Source organism: Pyrus communis, chromosome 14 (genome assembly GCF_041283825.1).
Source record: "Pyrus communis isolate YQ-2024b chromosome 14, ASM4128382v1, whole genome shotgun sequence".
Lineage (NCBI taxonomy): Eukaryota > Viridiplantae > Streptophyta > Magnoliopsida > Rosales > Rosaceae > Pyrus > Pyrus communis.
In genome coordinates, this window is record NC_142578.1 from 4255719 (window position 1) to 4269042 (window position 13324).

The 13324-nt window shown below is 43.9% G+C and overlaps 1 protein-coding gene across 6 annotated transcripts; it reads right to left on the reverse strand.

Annotated features, from left to right (window-relative positions):
* Positions 1-503: 503 nt before the first annotated feature.
* LOC137712463 (uncharacterized) lies at positions 504-13255 on the reverse strand. 6 transcript variants are annotated; one of them, XM_088684428.1, is made up of 4 exons: positions 12619-13255; positions 12408-12462; positions 12239-12296; positions 504-1214 (listed from the first exon to the last, which is right to left on the reverse strand). In XM_088684428.1, the coding sequence occupies exons 3-4, from the start codon at positions 12287-12289 to the stop codon at positions 666-668; spliced, it is 600 nt and encodes a 199-aa protein (XP_088540554.1). In that variant the 5' UTR covers positions 12290-12296; positions 12408-12462; positions 12619-13255; the 3' UTR covers positions 504-665. The 6 variants fall into 6 exon arrangements, with proteins under 6 accessions (XP_088540554.1, XP_088540553.1, XP_088540551.1 ...); XM_088684427.1 differs by having other exon boundaries at positions 12386-12462; XM_088684425.1 differs by having other exon boundaries at positions 12239-12462; positions 12619-12866; positions 13122-13242.
* Positions 13256-13324: the final 69 nt, after the last annotated feature.

Sequence of the window (13324 nt, forward strand, 5' to 3'; positions counted from 1 at the left end):
TAAAGTTAAACGAAACATTATGGGCATACCGAACTTCACCCCGGTCTGCCACCGGAACAACTCCTTACGCATTAACTTACGGACACGACGTTATGTTACCAGTCGAGCTAAGTATAAACTCATTACGAGTAATTGAGCAGAGTAGTTTTTGTTTAATGTCGAATATAGTCAAGCTATGCGACAAGAATTAGAAGACTTAGAAAAAAATCGGATCGACGCAGGTAATTTATTAAAAGCACAGAAGAAAATTGTCGAGCGAGCTTATAATCAACGCATCAAACAAAAAATGTTCGGCAAAGGAAAATTGGTTTGGCAAACGGTGTTGCCTGTAGGAATTAAAGACCCCAGGTTCGGCAAATGGTCGCCGAATTGGGAAGGACCATTCATCGTCCACAAGGTTCTCGGTCAGAGGGCATATCATCTTAGAGATCGAACCGGGTTAATTCATAAATTACCAATCCATGGGAAGTTCTTAAAGAAGTATTATCCGGTCACATGGGAAATGCAAGAATAGTCTGTTTCATTAGCAAGCTCGTAAAAACGAGTATACAAGTACATATGATCGACCTATTTATAGCTGGATACCCTTAAGGTGAGGAGGGAAAGAGAGTTTCGAGAATAACCTTCAATTCTAACCACCTCACTTCACCCATCGTAACCTCGGCCTACCGATTCCTCTTATCCATCTTCAGCTGCTCGACATGCCGCACATTAGCTGCATATTCAGTCAGGCAGGATTTGTTGCCCGACTCGAAGTCTCTTGTTAGCTCAGAAGCAACTGCTGACCTACGTTTCTGAAGTTCCGCAATTCGACGGTCAAGGTCGCCCATCGCATCTTTTTTCGACTTCAACGTATCGACCCGTGGACGCAAAGCTTCTTGAACGACCATCGCAGCTTTCAAGTCATCTTCGGCCCGGAGAGCTCTCTTGAAAATACCGAAATACTCTCGAGTTCGTTCCAGAGCAGAAGAAGCTCGAGTAATGGCTTCGTTGCTTAACTGACCATCAACCATAAGAACGTTTAGATATGCCCCTACAGAGTCGAGGCCTTGGCACTCAAGGATTTGCGACGCCGAAAGAGATAGCAATTCCTGCAGCTTGATGAGGGCATTTGGTTTGGCCATTGACGCGGAAGTTTTTGTTGCTGGCGCTGAAGAGCCAGCCGCCCCCGAAGTAGTTGCAATCAAGATGTCAAGCTCGATCTCCCATGAAGGCTGCATAGGAAGGGAAAATGTCAGCAGAAGGAAAGTTATATTGAATGCATAACAAAGGGAATGTGTTTCTAAACCTGCCAAGAGGAGACTTCGGCCATGCCATCTGGTTCATTGCTCGAACCTAGAGAACTTAATGGCCGAGCCCAGTGCCTAAGACCGCTTCTCAATTCACGCGACCGATAGAGGTTATCTACATTTGATGGCCATTGCGGTGGCCAGGAAATATAGACAACACCTTTAGGCGCATAAAATTGTCGGTGAAATGAACGTTCGGGCACCTGACATTTAATTTTTTTTTTTAGTTCAGATGCGTCATGATAAAATTAATAAAGAGAGAATAGTAAGCTTTACAAAGGCCGAGGTAACTTCTTGTGGAGGAATGTTGAGGTCTTCATCCTGTGGATGGAACGGCGTTTCGGTCGTCGCCTTAGGCTCGACCAGAAGTCTCTTCCCACGATCGGCCATAGGAGGATCCGGTTGGACGGCTGCCTCGACCACAGGGGGAGGATTGACGGGAGAAAGGTTGGCTGGTCGAGGGCGACGCTCTAGTGGGATCTCGTCACTCTCGTCGCTCTCATCGTCCTGAAGTAAAAATTTGTTACGACTAGAAAATTGGATAAACAAAGGTGAGCAATGGAATCATACCTCTTCCAGAATGACTGTCGGTCGCTGGATGGGGGATGCCTCGACGAGTGCAGCAGTTTCCTCCAAGGTAAGCGCAATAACTGGCTCTGAAGTCATAGCTGGAGTAGCCGCCGGCTCGGCCATAACCCCAGTTGTCAGTACGGCCGGGTGATGAAAGGGCAATGGCAGTTGGTCCGTCGAGGCCTGGACAACCGGGATAGGAGGAGAGACGATAGGAGCGGTCGCTCCCGTGGACTGGCTGGAGATGACGTGAATCTCCCGTTCCTCTTTTTTCGCCAATTTCTTGACACATTTTGAAGGTCGAGGAGTGTCATCTCCCTTCTCGGCGTCCCGATGGGGCCGCTTGGTCGGCGGAGTGCGACTGGTAGTTGTGGTTTTCTTCAAGGAAGGGACCAAATTTTTCTTGGCCACCGCCGCAGCGATCGCATCCGCTCGTTTCAACACACGACCACTTGAGAGAGCGAAGTCGAGTCAGTAACATTGCGCAAGTACAAAGGGAGAAACGATAATATGCATTGGGTCGTTTCTTTGGATTGGGCTGCAGGAGCTTGTTTGGGTCGATCGCCAAAGATTTTGGTGACCACGTCTTCGGCCGAGACGCCGAAGAAGTCGCGGGTGTACTCTTCCCACCAGTCCCCAAAGGTGTCGGTACCCAGAGATTCAGGAAGGGTCGGTCGGAGCTGAAATTTTTCGCATTTATCCTGAGACTCTTGTCCCGTCGTTTTACACTCTCTCTCGAAGGAACCAAAAATGTGTACTCGACTTAAGAGGGAGCGAGAGGTGAGCAGGGGTACTAGGCAACCATGGAGGTAGCCGAGCTGCCGGGCGACAAAATAGGGATGATAGACCTCCCAACTGGCTCGGCGGGCGTCGCAACCAAGGGAAAGGTCGGGTGTTAATATGAACGAACCCCAGTGTTGACGAAGATCGGCATCTTCGGTCTCATCCCATGCTATCTTCGGAAGCTGGATCGAGGCGGGGTATTCCTAACGCCGACATACTAAGAACTCGTCGTCAGAAATGACGTTCAGGTCGAAGAAGTGTTTAAGGACTTCGTCGGCCCGGTGAGGAGGCGTCGGTCGAGAGGCCAGTCACCAAGCGCTGTGGTAGGTTGGAAAATGGGGACTTCGGGCCGAAGAGTGAACCTGCAGCCAGATTTGGAATACCCAGAGGGGTCCGTTCTGGTACGGGTCGATTTTGTTAAGGGTTGTTTCGACCAAACAACGGAAGAGATTTGCAAGGATGGCCGGACTGAGCACGAAGGAGTGATCGCTAGCCAGGGCTTGAGCCACCGGCATGTTCTCGACCTAACATTTGTTCGATCGGGTACAACATATGAATTTGTTATACCAGTAGACACAGGAATGCTTCATGTTCTCCCTTCCTAAGATTCTCCTCACCTAGGCCAGCGAAGTGGAGGATGAGGGTGTTGTAGTTGAAGAAGTTCTTGTGTAGCTTCTGAACCTCTTATTTCGAAGGCTCTCGATCTCCTTGGCTGAGTGTCTCGACGGCCCGTCGTCGAACAACACTTTTAGGTCGAGGTTCGACAGGCACCCGAAAAGGGCAGCATCTATTGGGAGACCAGATGAGGAAGTCCCAATGATATCTGAGATATCAAGGACAGTGGGGCCGAGAGGGCCGAAGGGAAGGATCGTGGTGTTGGTGGCCAAACACCATAAACTCAGGGCCGCCATGAGCAACTCTTTATCCATGGTGATCTCCATGGTCCATAGTTTGATGGCGTCATGAATGTCGACAGCTTCCCATTCTTTGCCGAAGAATGTTCCCATTTGGTCGACCCAGGCGACCCAGGCTACAGTGGTCGAGGGCCAAGTTCCTTGGGGCCATGCTAAGCACCATTTCGACCAGCCATGCTAGGCACTGTTCCTTGAGGAGGTTGGTGATGCACGATGGCACTGCATCTTTGAATAGTGGCCCCAGAATTTGGTGAGTGGTGGTTAGGTCGTTTTCGAAGCGTAGCGTTTTGATAGCGCTCCTGTTGATGAAATCTTTGCATTTGTTGCACTCGTCTGAAATCTTTGAGATGAAGGAGGCCATTGGTAAGGATTTAAAGGTTTGCGTAGGTTAAAAAGGGGGTTTGTGAAAGATGAGCTTGAGGTTTCGTGGTTTGAGCAAGGAGGAATGGCAGAAGGAAGTTTCAAAGTTTCTGAAGGCGTGGGATGCAAATGAAAGAAATTTGGGTATTTATAGGCATTTCAGAAGGAAGTTCAAACGTTTGGTATTCGGAAGTGCTAGATTTTTGAATTTGAGGGAAAATCAACCGGGAAATGGCCAATCATTTCGGATATCTTGAGAATCTTCAAAGATAGGATCGAGGTTTTCAGGGATTTGGGACGCACGATTGCATGCGGCGACAGTTTTAATGCATTAATAAGGAAGAGACGTTTCGACGAGCGCATGTTTTCAAGGGCCATGATTGAGAGTTGTTAGGTTTATCAGATAATTAACACGTGGCAGTACGTCGGGAGTAACAAAGATCGTGCAATCATATTCCATAAATGCGCATAGTAGTGGTTATTGAGAACAATTAAGTCTAAAGGCAAAAGATGTTTTCGCTTCTTCAAGGTCGAGATCCGACCAAAGGTTGGCGGTTAGCGGTCGACGACCTCAGAAGCGAGGGGGCAATGTTTCGGCCCAAAATAATATTGTTGGGCTGAGTGTAGGCTTGTGCTCGGCCCAAAGCCGTGTCAAAAATACTATGGGCTGCCTGATGATTCCGGACCATTTAGCAGGGATGGTCGAGTTTTATCGCAAGAATGAGTAGTTCAGATAAGCAAAGAGGGTCGAGGAAGTCCTGGTGCAATTAGGATTCTCGACCAACAATGAATAAAGCCCCAAAAAGGGGTGAGTTCAAAGTCCTAATGGGAGTAGGGTTGTTTGAAGCAAAGTTGGAACGAAATAAGAACTCACAATCTAGATAAGAGTTTAATTCAATCTCAAGAAGGAGTTGGTGCTATAAATACAAAAAATTATGCAACAATTGAGGACCTTCAATCTAACACACAATTGCCCTGCGCAAAACCTCTCAGACATCTTGAGATTTTTTTCATTTTCTTTTTCTCGCCGACACATCTTCAGTTTGGATAAACAGCACTGTGGAGGCAACCGGCGAACATCTTCAGTTTGGATAAACACTGTTGCCGTAGAATTAGCCGACCGATGAGCACCTTCAGCTTGGATAAACAGCACTGTGTCAAGGCCGACAGGTTACCAATCCAAGTCTCGGCCGAGAAAGGTTTTCGAATCCTTGTTGGCGGAGGTCATCTTATTAGCCTTTCGGCGAAATAAGGTGTTACGAGCTACGACATTCGAGGTACTAGACGCCGAGTGATTTTATGATTGGATACTCACAAGTGAGTTTCAGAGTTCAGCATTCTGACAGCCGAACCACATTCACCATCAAGACATACATCACCTTTGAATACTTGTGTCCGTACAGTCTGGTGTCGATTCGACGTGCTTATACTCTTATGAATATAATCACGGTGACCGAATCGGGCACCGACGATTTGTGAACTTCGCAGAACTAGCAGCCTTGTCTTCAGGCTCTAGAACCCAAAGACCGAGAATGTTCCTTCCTTGGTCGCAGTCGCAAGATAAAGAAGTTAGCAACACGCTCAACGCAACATCAACGAATTTTATTCCTCGGCCAAGCTCGGCCGACGAGTTGGCACGCCCCGCATTCAACCGAATGACTTAGTTAGCTTATTAGTTACTCGGCACGTACGCCGCATAGGTTTTGTAATTTTTAGAGTCAACAAATGGCTACAACCATGTTCGCATAGACGAATCCAACATGGAAAACTGTGGAAGTTTATGTCAACATGGTTGTGAAAAGCAAGAGGTGACCACCTAGAAGATTTGGCGGAGTCATTCGACCTGCTTTGAGTATCAAATGCAGCTTAATTCGGAAAAATGCATTTTCGACGTCCAAAGTGGAAAGTTCCTGGGGTATCTGGTAACGCAAAGAAGGATTGAGGCCAACCCTGACCAAATAAAGGCAATCATCGATATGCAGTCCCCTAAGACAGTGTAGGAGATTCAAAGCCTCATAGGAAGAACGGTATCACTCAACAGATTTCTCTCTAGGTTAACAGATAAGTGCAAATTTTTTTAATGCTATAAAAAAAAAACATGGGGCTATTGTGGGATGAGGAGTGCAAACAAGCATTCCATAAACTTAAGGAATATTTGTTATCCTCACCACTTCTTCTCTTGAAACATGTTCCTGGGAGGATTTATATTTATATTTGGCAGTATCTGAGGCTACAGTAAGTGCTACTCTAGTCCGACAAGACCCCGAAAGGCCAGAAGCCAATATATTATGTGTCGAAGGCTCTTTTCGGACCAGAAACAAGATACCAAAAAATGGATAAGCTAATCCTAGCACGGGTCACGGCAACAAGAAAATTGAGGCTCTATTTCAACTCATTTCGGATCATGATCATGAAAAAGTTCCCATTCCCACGACCCCGATAGTTCTACAAGAGTCAACAAATAAGCCATTGGGTTGGGATAACATATACTAATCTACAAACCAAAGATTGCCATCAAAGTTAAGCCCTCGCAGATTTCATCGTTGAGTTCACTCTGGAGTCCACAGAAGTCCACATAAATAAAGGGTTCCATTCTGCAAGTCTTTGAAACTTGCAACAGATGGCGCTTATATGTAGGCAACCCTAGATGGGGTAAGTCCTCAATTTTCCTTGCATGGAGAACTCGTGCTGGGAGTAGGCAACCCTTGTGGAGGTCGACGCCACAATAGAGTTGTCCAATTCACATGCATCCAGAGCCAAGTAACTTTGTCCATCACCAGAGTGACTATAAGGTAGGAATCTTGCCCCAGAGCAACGTTACATCAATGTCGTTTATTTTTTGGAGCGATCCCAAGGGAAAGAACTGCCTTTTTCAACAAGGACAGTCCGACTACTAGTAGATTCCATATCATAGACTCCTTATTTTCCTCCTTATTGAGTCTGCTAGCTTCTACGGATTCAAGTCCTACTCCAACAGTTTGACATTTTCACACACTCAATATTCACTTCGCCAGTAGGATTGAGCATTAACTTCGTCAAACCCACCTCACCTTCAACACGTACAACTTTTTCACCCCCCTCAACAACCTCGGTAACCTTAGCATCATTAGCAACACTAACAGCTTCAACCAACTCAACTTTCTTTCTCTTCGATTCGCAACGACCACATCGTTGCTCCTTTCAAAGTTGTATGAAGTTGTATTTTCCTTAGAGGTACGTGATCTTCTAGATTCGCTTCTTCTCCTCCAGCAAGTCTATACTCTAAGGCTGGCAGTTCTGCCTCTAATTCTGCACCACTTTCCACAATGCCACCTCACTTACACAAATTAACTTCCTCATGAACTCTTCCTCTTGACGATTTACCTTTTCTCCAAGAAGATGCAGCAGTTTTCCTATTCACGACCCTTGACTCCGACTGATCATCCCTAAAAGCCTCAATGACCTTATCCAACTTTTTCATATAAAGTAATCACCAACCCTTTCAAGCACCATTTCTTCTAAACATCGCTTCACAACGTCTTTCAAACCGTCAGGCGAATCCTAGTTTAGATGGACGATCTAGGACCAGTCTCAAGGATGTTAGCGAATTGGATAATTTCATGGTGGCATCAGCTTACATTAGAGCTGCAAGCCCGTACCTTCAACCTAGTGAGGAAGATAACAGACTTGCCATACTTGGGATTTCATACTTGGTATTTGGTAAGTTTCATTAACTCGTCATCTTGCGTGTCTATTGCAGAGTATGTTCAATTTATTCCTTTCACTTTGTATTTTGCAGGCAAATTTGTGTAATGAGGTTGAATGGATGAATTATCAGCAGAACATTCGTAGGTTGGAAGCGACGCTGGCAAAATTGAAGGAGGAAATGGTGGCATACGAAGCTGAGTGCGAGCACTTTGCCAAGAGCTAAACTCTGCTAAAGTGGTCGCAGTGAATTGGGAGAAGAGAAGGTTATTCGTGAAAATAAGTCGCAACTTCAAGCCTCTGTAAGCTAGATCGCAAAGTTTTGGAAGAACTCTATGTAAAAGCTGTCGAAATTACAAAGATAAGATTTCTTGAAACGCCAGGTTGGGGAAACTAGAAAGATCTGTGAAGATTATGCTCGTGAGAAGATTTTAAACTTAAATGAGCACTTAAATCAATACGAGGATGTTGCCGGCTTCTCTTCAATCGAGCTTCAAGGGACCTCCTAAAGGAATACCGCCACGTTTAGCTGTTCTACCTCTTCGTTACCGCAGTGATAGTCTGCTGGCTCTATATGGATGTCGCTATGATTACTTTTCTATTATGTTTTTTAGGTTTTTTTTTTTTTTTTTTTTTTTTTTTTTTTGTAATGGCTTTTGAACATTTTATATCTCACTACTTCTTGTTTTGGATTTCAGGCATGGCTTTAACTATGGTACCTCCACTGACCTTAATGTTTATTTTTCCTTTTGGAATGGATGTCTCTTATTAATTATTGGGTTTTCCAACATTTCTGTGGTTTTGCCCCACTCCGTATTTTGTTAAGGTAGCTTTGCTCTAAAATGACCAGTTGGCTAGTGACCCATTACCCTGCTTATCCGGAGTGAATAAACCAGATTGACTCCACATAGACAATTTGGATCCTCTACTTGGGAAATTTTCAGTTTGCGATAAAGTGGGGTGGTGTCTTTCTTGCCCTTAGACAGAGTAATATTTTGGTGCCTTTAGGCTATGTGATGACTCTCGCCCGCTAAGTGGAGAGACATTTCTCACCCTTAGGCGGAGTAATGTCGCCACGCCCTAAGAGGATGTAGTCACTCTCGCGCTTGGGCAGATCATTTATAACTTGTTACCCTTTTTGTAAAAATGCATGTGCCTAATAGTTGTGAGTCAACATGTCATTTTTAAAGGTAGACTTCGGCTTCTAGTGTTCTTGTCACGAGGTGGACTCCGAGCGAAATCGGATTGGACTCTAACTGCTATAAAGGTGTCTATCGAATAAATTCATCTTGTAGGGATTCGAAATTGCTTGCGCTCTCTTTGAACCTTGTCGAGCAAGCAGACAAATGCCACAGAGATATTCATGTGGTGGTTTAAGATGAATTCTACTTGCGCAATCAGGATTGGGCCCAACCACCTTCACCTAGTGCTGGAGAAGTTCCCTTAAAAGATGCGGTCTGCGAAATACCTTTTAAGGAAAGCTTTCAGCAAGGCTTGGATCAAGTATGTGCGCTTTAGGAAATACATATGAATCATACACAATTATTTTTTACAAAACTTGACGTATTAGACAAGAAAGAATGGTATGTAACACCTTGCGTACCCTCCATAGCTAGGTCGCGATTACAAAAACTCCCAAGTTGGCATGGAGAACGCACTGTTTTTATAGGTTGTCCCGGAGTGCATGCCTTGGTTAGCCTGGAGTAATGTTTTAGCTTGGAGATTCCAGCATTTCTGTATGGGTGATTCGTCGAAAGTGGCGAGGTTGTAAGTTTCTTTGCCTCACTCCGACAATTTGATAGGGCTTTCCTAGTTTGCACCTAGTTTTCCCTCTCTTGGAGTTGGGTGTTCTGAAACACTTCATGCAGCACCAGGTGTCGGACTTAAAATATTTGGGGTTTAACCCTCTTGTTGTAGTAGGACTTGACTTGTTGTTGGTACGTAACTAGGCGAATCTCGGCAATCTCTTTTCTTTTCTCTAGGAAGTGCAAGTTTTGTTGAATGATGTCGGCATTTTCCATCTCAGTCTACTCTACAGTATGGAAAGTTAGAAGGGTTCTTTGAATGAGGATGAAGGCCTTGATTTCGAATGATGGCGAGAAAATCGTATCACATATGGCTTTGCGCACTGTTGTTCTATGCCCGTAGAAGTCCGAGTATTTCATCTGGCCATGCACTTTTGCTTGCTTCAGGCATCTTCTTCAAACATTTGAGGATACTTTTTGTTCGATACCTAGGAGTCAAAATGAGGCGTCGAAAACCCATTATCGGAGATGATGGTGTGCAGGACATCGAATATGTAAATCTCTTCCACATAAAAGCTTTATGGCAGCTCTAGTGATTCGAGAGTGGCTCAGCCTTGATTCACTTGGTGAAATAGTCGGTTGCAACCACCAAACACTCTTTATTGCTCCTGCCTTGCTTGAAGGGTCCAACCAGATCGAGTCTACACTGTATAAATGGTCACGTACTCATAATCGGATTCAGCTCATCAGCTAGTTGGTGAGTTATCAAGGAGAATCTTTGATATTTGCCACATGTTTGAGCACAGTCCTAAGAGTCTTTGATGGCCAGTAATAACTAGTTGTGAAGGCTTTTTAGGCAAGTGTTAAGCCTGCAAAGTGACTACCACAAACTCCAGAGTGTATGCCCATTAGGATGCTCAGTCTTTGCACTGAAATAACACAAAGCAAGTGTGGTCGACCTTCCTGGATGCCCTTTGGACAATCTTCCTCGCCAGGCCCAATCATCTGGAAGGGTGCCATGTCGAATGTAGGCTAATATTTAGTCCATCCGGCTCTCACGCATGTCCACCATTACGACTTATTGTGAAGTTGGCCTCGTAATACTTGGAGCTTCAAAGTATTCAAAGAGCATGCTTTGGCGAAGCCGGTGGCCTACAGAGGATCCCAGGTTAACCATTGTGTCTACATGGCAGTTTTCACTTCACGGGAGCTGATGAATATCATACTTGGTGAACTTAGCCCATAACTATTTGGCCTTCTCTAGGTACATCACCATGATCGGATTTGTGAGCTATGTATTCACCCGTGACTTGGTTTACCATTAACAAAGAGTCGCAAAGATAACTATCTAGTTTACCTGAAGCTTGAGGGTGGCCTTTAGTCCTGCTAGTAAAGCCTCGTACTCAACTTCATTGTTATTGGCACTGAAACTTCAGTGCTTGCTCTAGAACAAATCCATCTACGGTGAATAAAACTAGCCCAGCTCCGACGTCATTCGGGTTGGTAGACCCATGAACATATAAACGCTAATGCGCGTTGGCTTGAGAGGGCGTTAAGGCGGACTCTTCTGCAGTCTTGGATTCCGGAGTAAACTCAATAATGAAGCCTACGAGTGCTTGTCGTTTAATGGTGGTTTTAGATTTGTAGATCAACCCATGTTGTCCCAACTCAATAGCCTACTTGTTAACTATGGTGGAGCCGTCAGGACTGGTGGAGAATCGACTAGAGTAGGAATTCAGTCATTACCATGATCCGAAATGAATTAAAGTATGGCTTGACCTTCCTTGCCACCATGCTAAAATCAACTTTTTCTATCTTGGGATATCTTGTTTCTGGTTGGAGAAGAGCTTTCGAGACATAATGTATTGGCTTCTAGCCATCTGAATCTTTTCGGACTAAAGGCAATCTTTCGACGGCGGATGGCGAGCTCACCGAGGCGCATGTCAATGATCGAATCGGTCAGGTTCTCGAAGACAAAAGATGATCTTTCGGCGACGAATGAGGTTCGTGTGTGGTCGTCTTAGTAGATGTTGGAATGGATGGTGTGTATGGAGCAGCCAGTTTGGTGATGGATTTTGGTGGATAAGGGAAAATAGAAGTTGCGGGTTTGCAACGAGGAGTGGTGGTTAGAGCAAGAATGGGAATCTTTAAGAGAAACCATTCTCAAAGCTCGGATCCTTACAACAAATTTCAAAATTTTTCATATGTGATTTAAGTTTTTGCGGAATTTGAATTGGGGTTTTGTATTAGAGGTACTATGGAGTAGAGAAGGAATTCATGGTGCAGGGATGTGTAAAATTGGGAGGGAGGGAGAAAGAAGATTGAACATGTTTTCATATAAATTTTGTATGTTTTAGAAGAGATTTGAGTGTTGATCGGAGTCGAAATTTTTTGACCTTCTTCCTTGTTAGAATCCAGTTGTGATAGTGCAACCCACGGGAAGAAAGGAGGGAGAGTTTATTTTTTAATGAATTTTAATTGTTAAATAAAAAATTAATAATTTATGAATAATTAATTAATTTTTTATTCCAATTGGCGAAAGGGTGGGCCTCGCTTTTGCCCCTTCATCATTTAACAACCAAATTGACAAAAAAATTAATGGAGGTCTAACATTGCAACGAATTCATAAGTTAAGATACGACATTGCAATGTTTAAAATACGAGGTATGAGATTGTGGTTCAACCCATAGTTGAGGTAGTTTTGTGTAATATACCCTTGAAAATAACTAATAGATCTTAAGACTAGTGGAGATAATTGACATATGAAGGCTATTTTGTTCTTTTTCAGATTGCATAGAGAAACATGTATCGAATTCACAGGAACAACATACTACACAATCATGTAAATAAGACAGTTACAAGGAAAGGGCACGCTAGGATTTAACATTCTTACCAGGAAGGATCTCCTCGATGATAAATTCACAGTTCTAACGGCTGTACCCATTGAAACCCTAAAAAGATACAAAAAATACAATACTAGATCAATGCAACAGAAAGGAGCTTTAAAACTGCACACATCTTTATTAGCATCTATAGTTACATCCATCTGTATGCATATATACCATTAAAGCAGCTGTGTTCTCCCGAGTCCATACTTGGTTAACTGCTGCGTAAGTCCTGAAATTAAAGGGGGCAAACAGATATGATTCCTCCCTACAATCTAGATGGTTGCCAATAACGAAACCTTAATGTTCTAAAACAACTTAGATATTGATTAAAACCATAACATTCGGTAATCGAAATGAAATTACACAAGTTTAAAACCCCAATTACCTGCTCCCGACATCAGCTTTAGCAGTGTCACTTTCTGTATAAAGCTTAAAAACTCGGGACATTAACTGCTTAAAAAATGGGAAAACGACGTCAGAAATTAATAAACAAAGAATTGCGGTTCCGCACCACTTGCCCGATCGTACAAACTTGGGACTACAACAACTTGAAACGAGCAGAAGAACCAAGAATTGCAGTTCCGCAGCAGAAGAACCAAGAATTTTGCTTCGCTTTTCAACTGCCAGAGCGCTCTGTCGATGATCCAATTTCCAGAATGACCCAGAGAATTCCAGTCAATTCAAGCTAACATTCAATCCAGAAAAGGAACGCTAAATTTGTGAAAACTAAACCCTAATTTTTTCAAAAGAACTTCAATTTTGTACAAACGGTAAAATTCAAATTTCAAAACGCATCCCTGATTGAATCGATCCTTTGACTAAATTCGATTTATAACGAATTAAATGGAAACGATAATTTCTTGCATAGATTCATCGAAGGAAGCGTACCTTCCACGACGTCGTCTGGAGATATCTCTTGCTCTTCTCGGATTCTCATCTTCGGAGTTGAACAGTCGACCGTTGCAGAGGTATTTCTGTTTGATTCATCCTGTTATTTAAAGCGGCGGCCTTCAATTCTTTCGCTTTTTGAACTAAGGATCCGATTTTACGTTACTAACCCTTTCCTCATTTGTTTGGTCAACTGTTTTCTT

What these genes read in the sequence shown, in the direction of transcription:
- LOC137712463 (XM_088684423.1), bottom strand. Translation starts at nt 12,391, where the DNA reads ATGGATGTAACTATAGATGCTAATAAAGATGTGTGCAGTTTTAAAGCT. An exon ending in CATCGAGGAGATCCTTCCTG is followed by an intron (nt 1,215 to 12,238) that starts GTAAGAATGTTA and finishes CTTCCTATGCAG; the next exon opens with CCTTCATGGGAGATCGAGCT.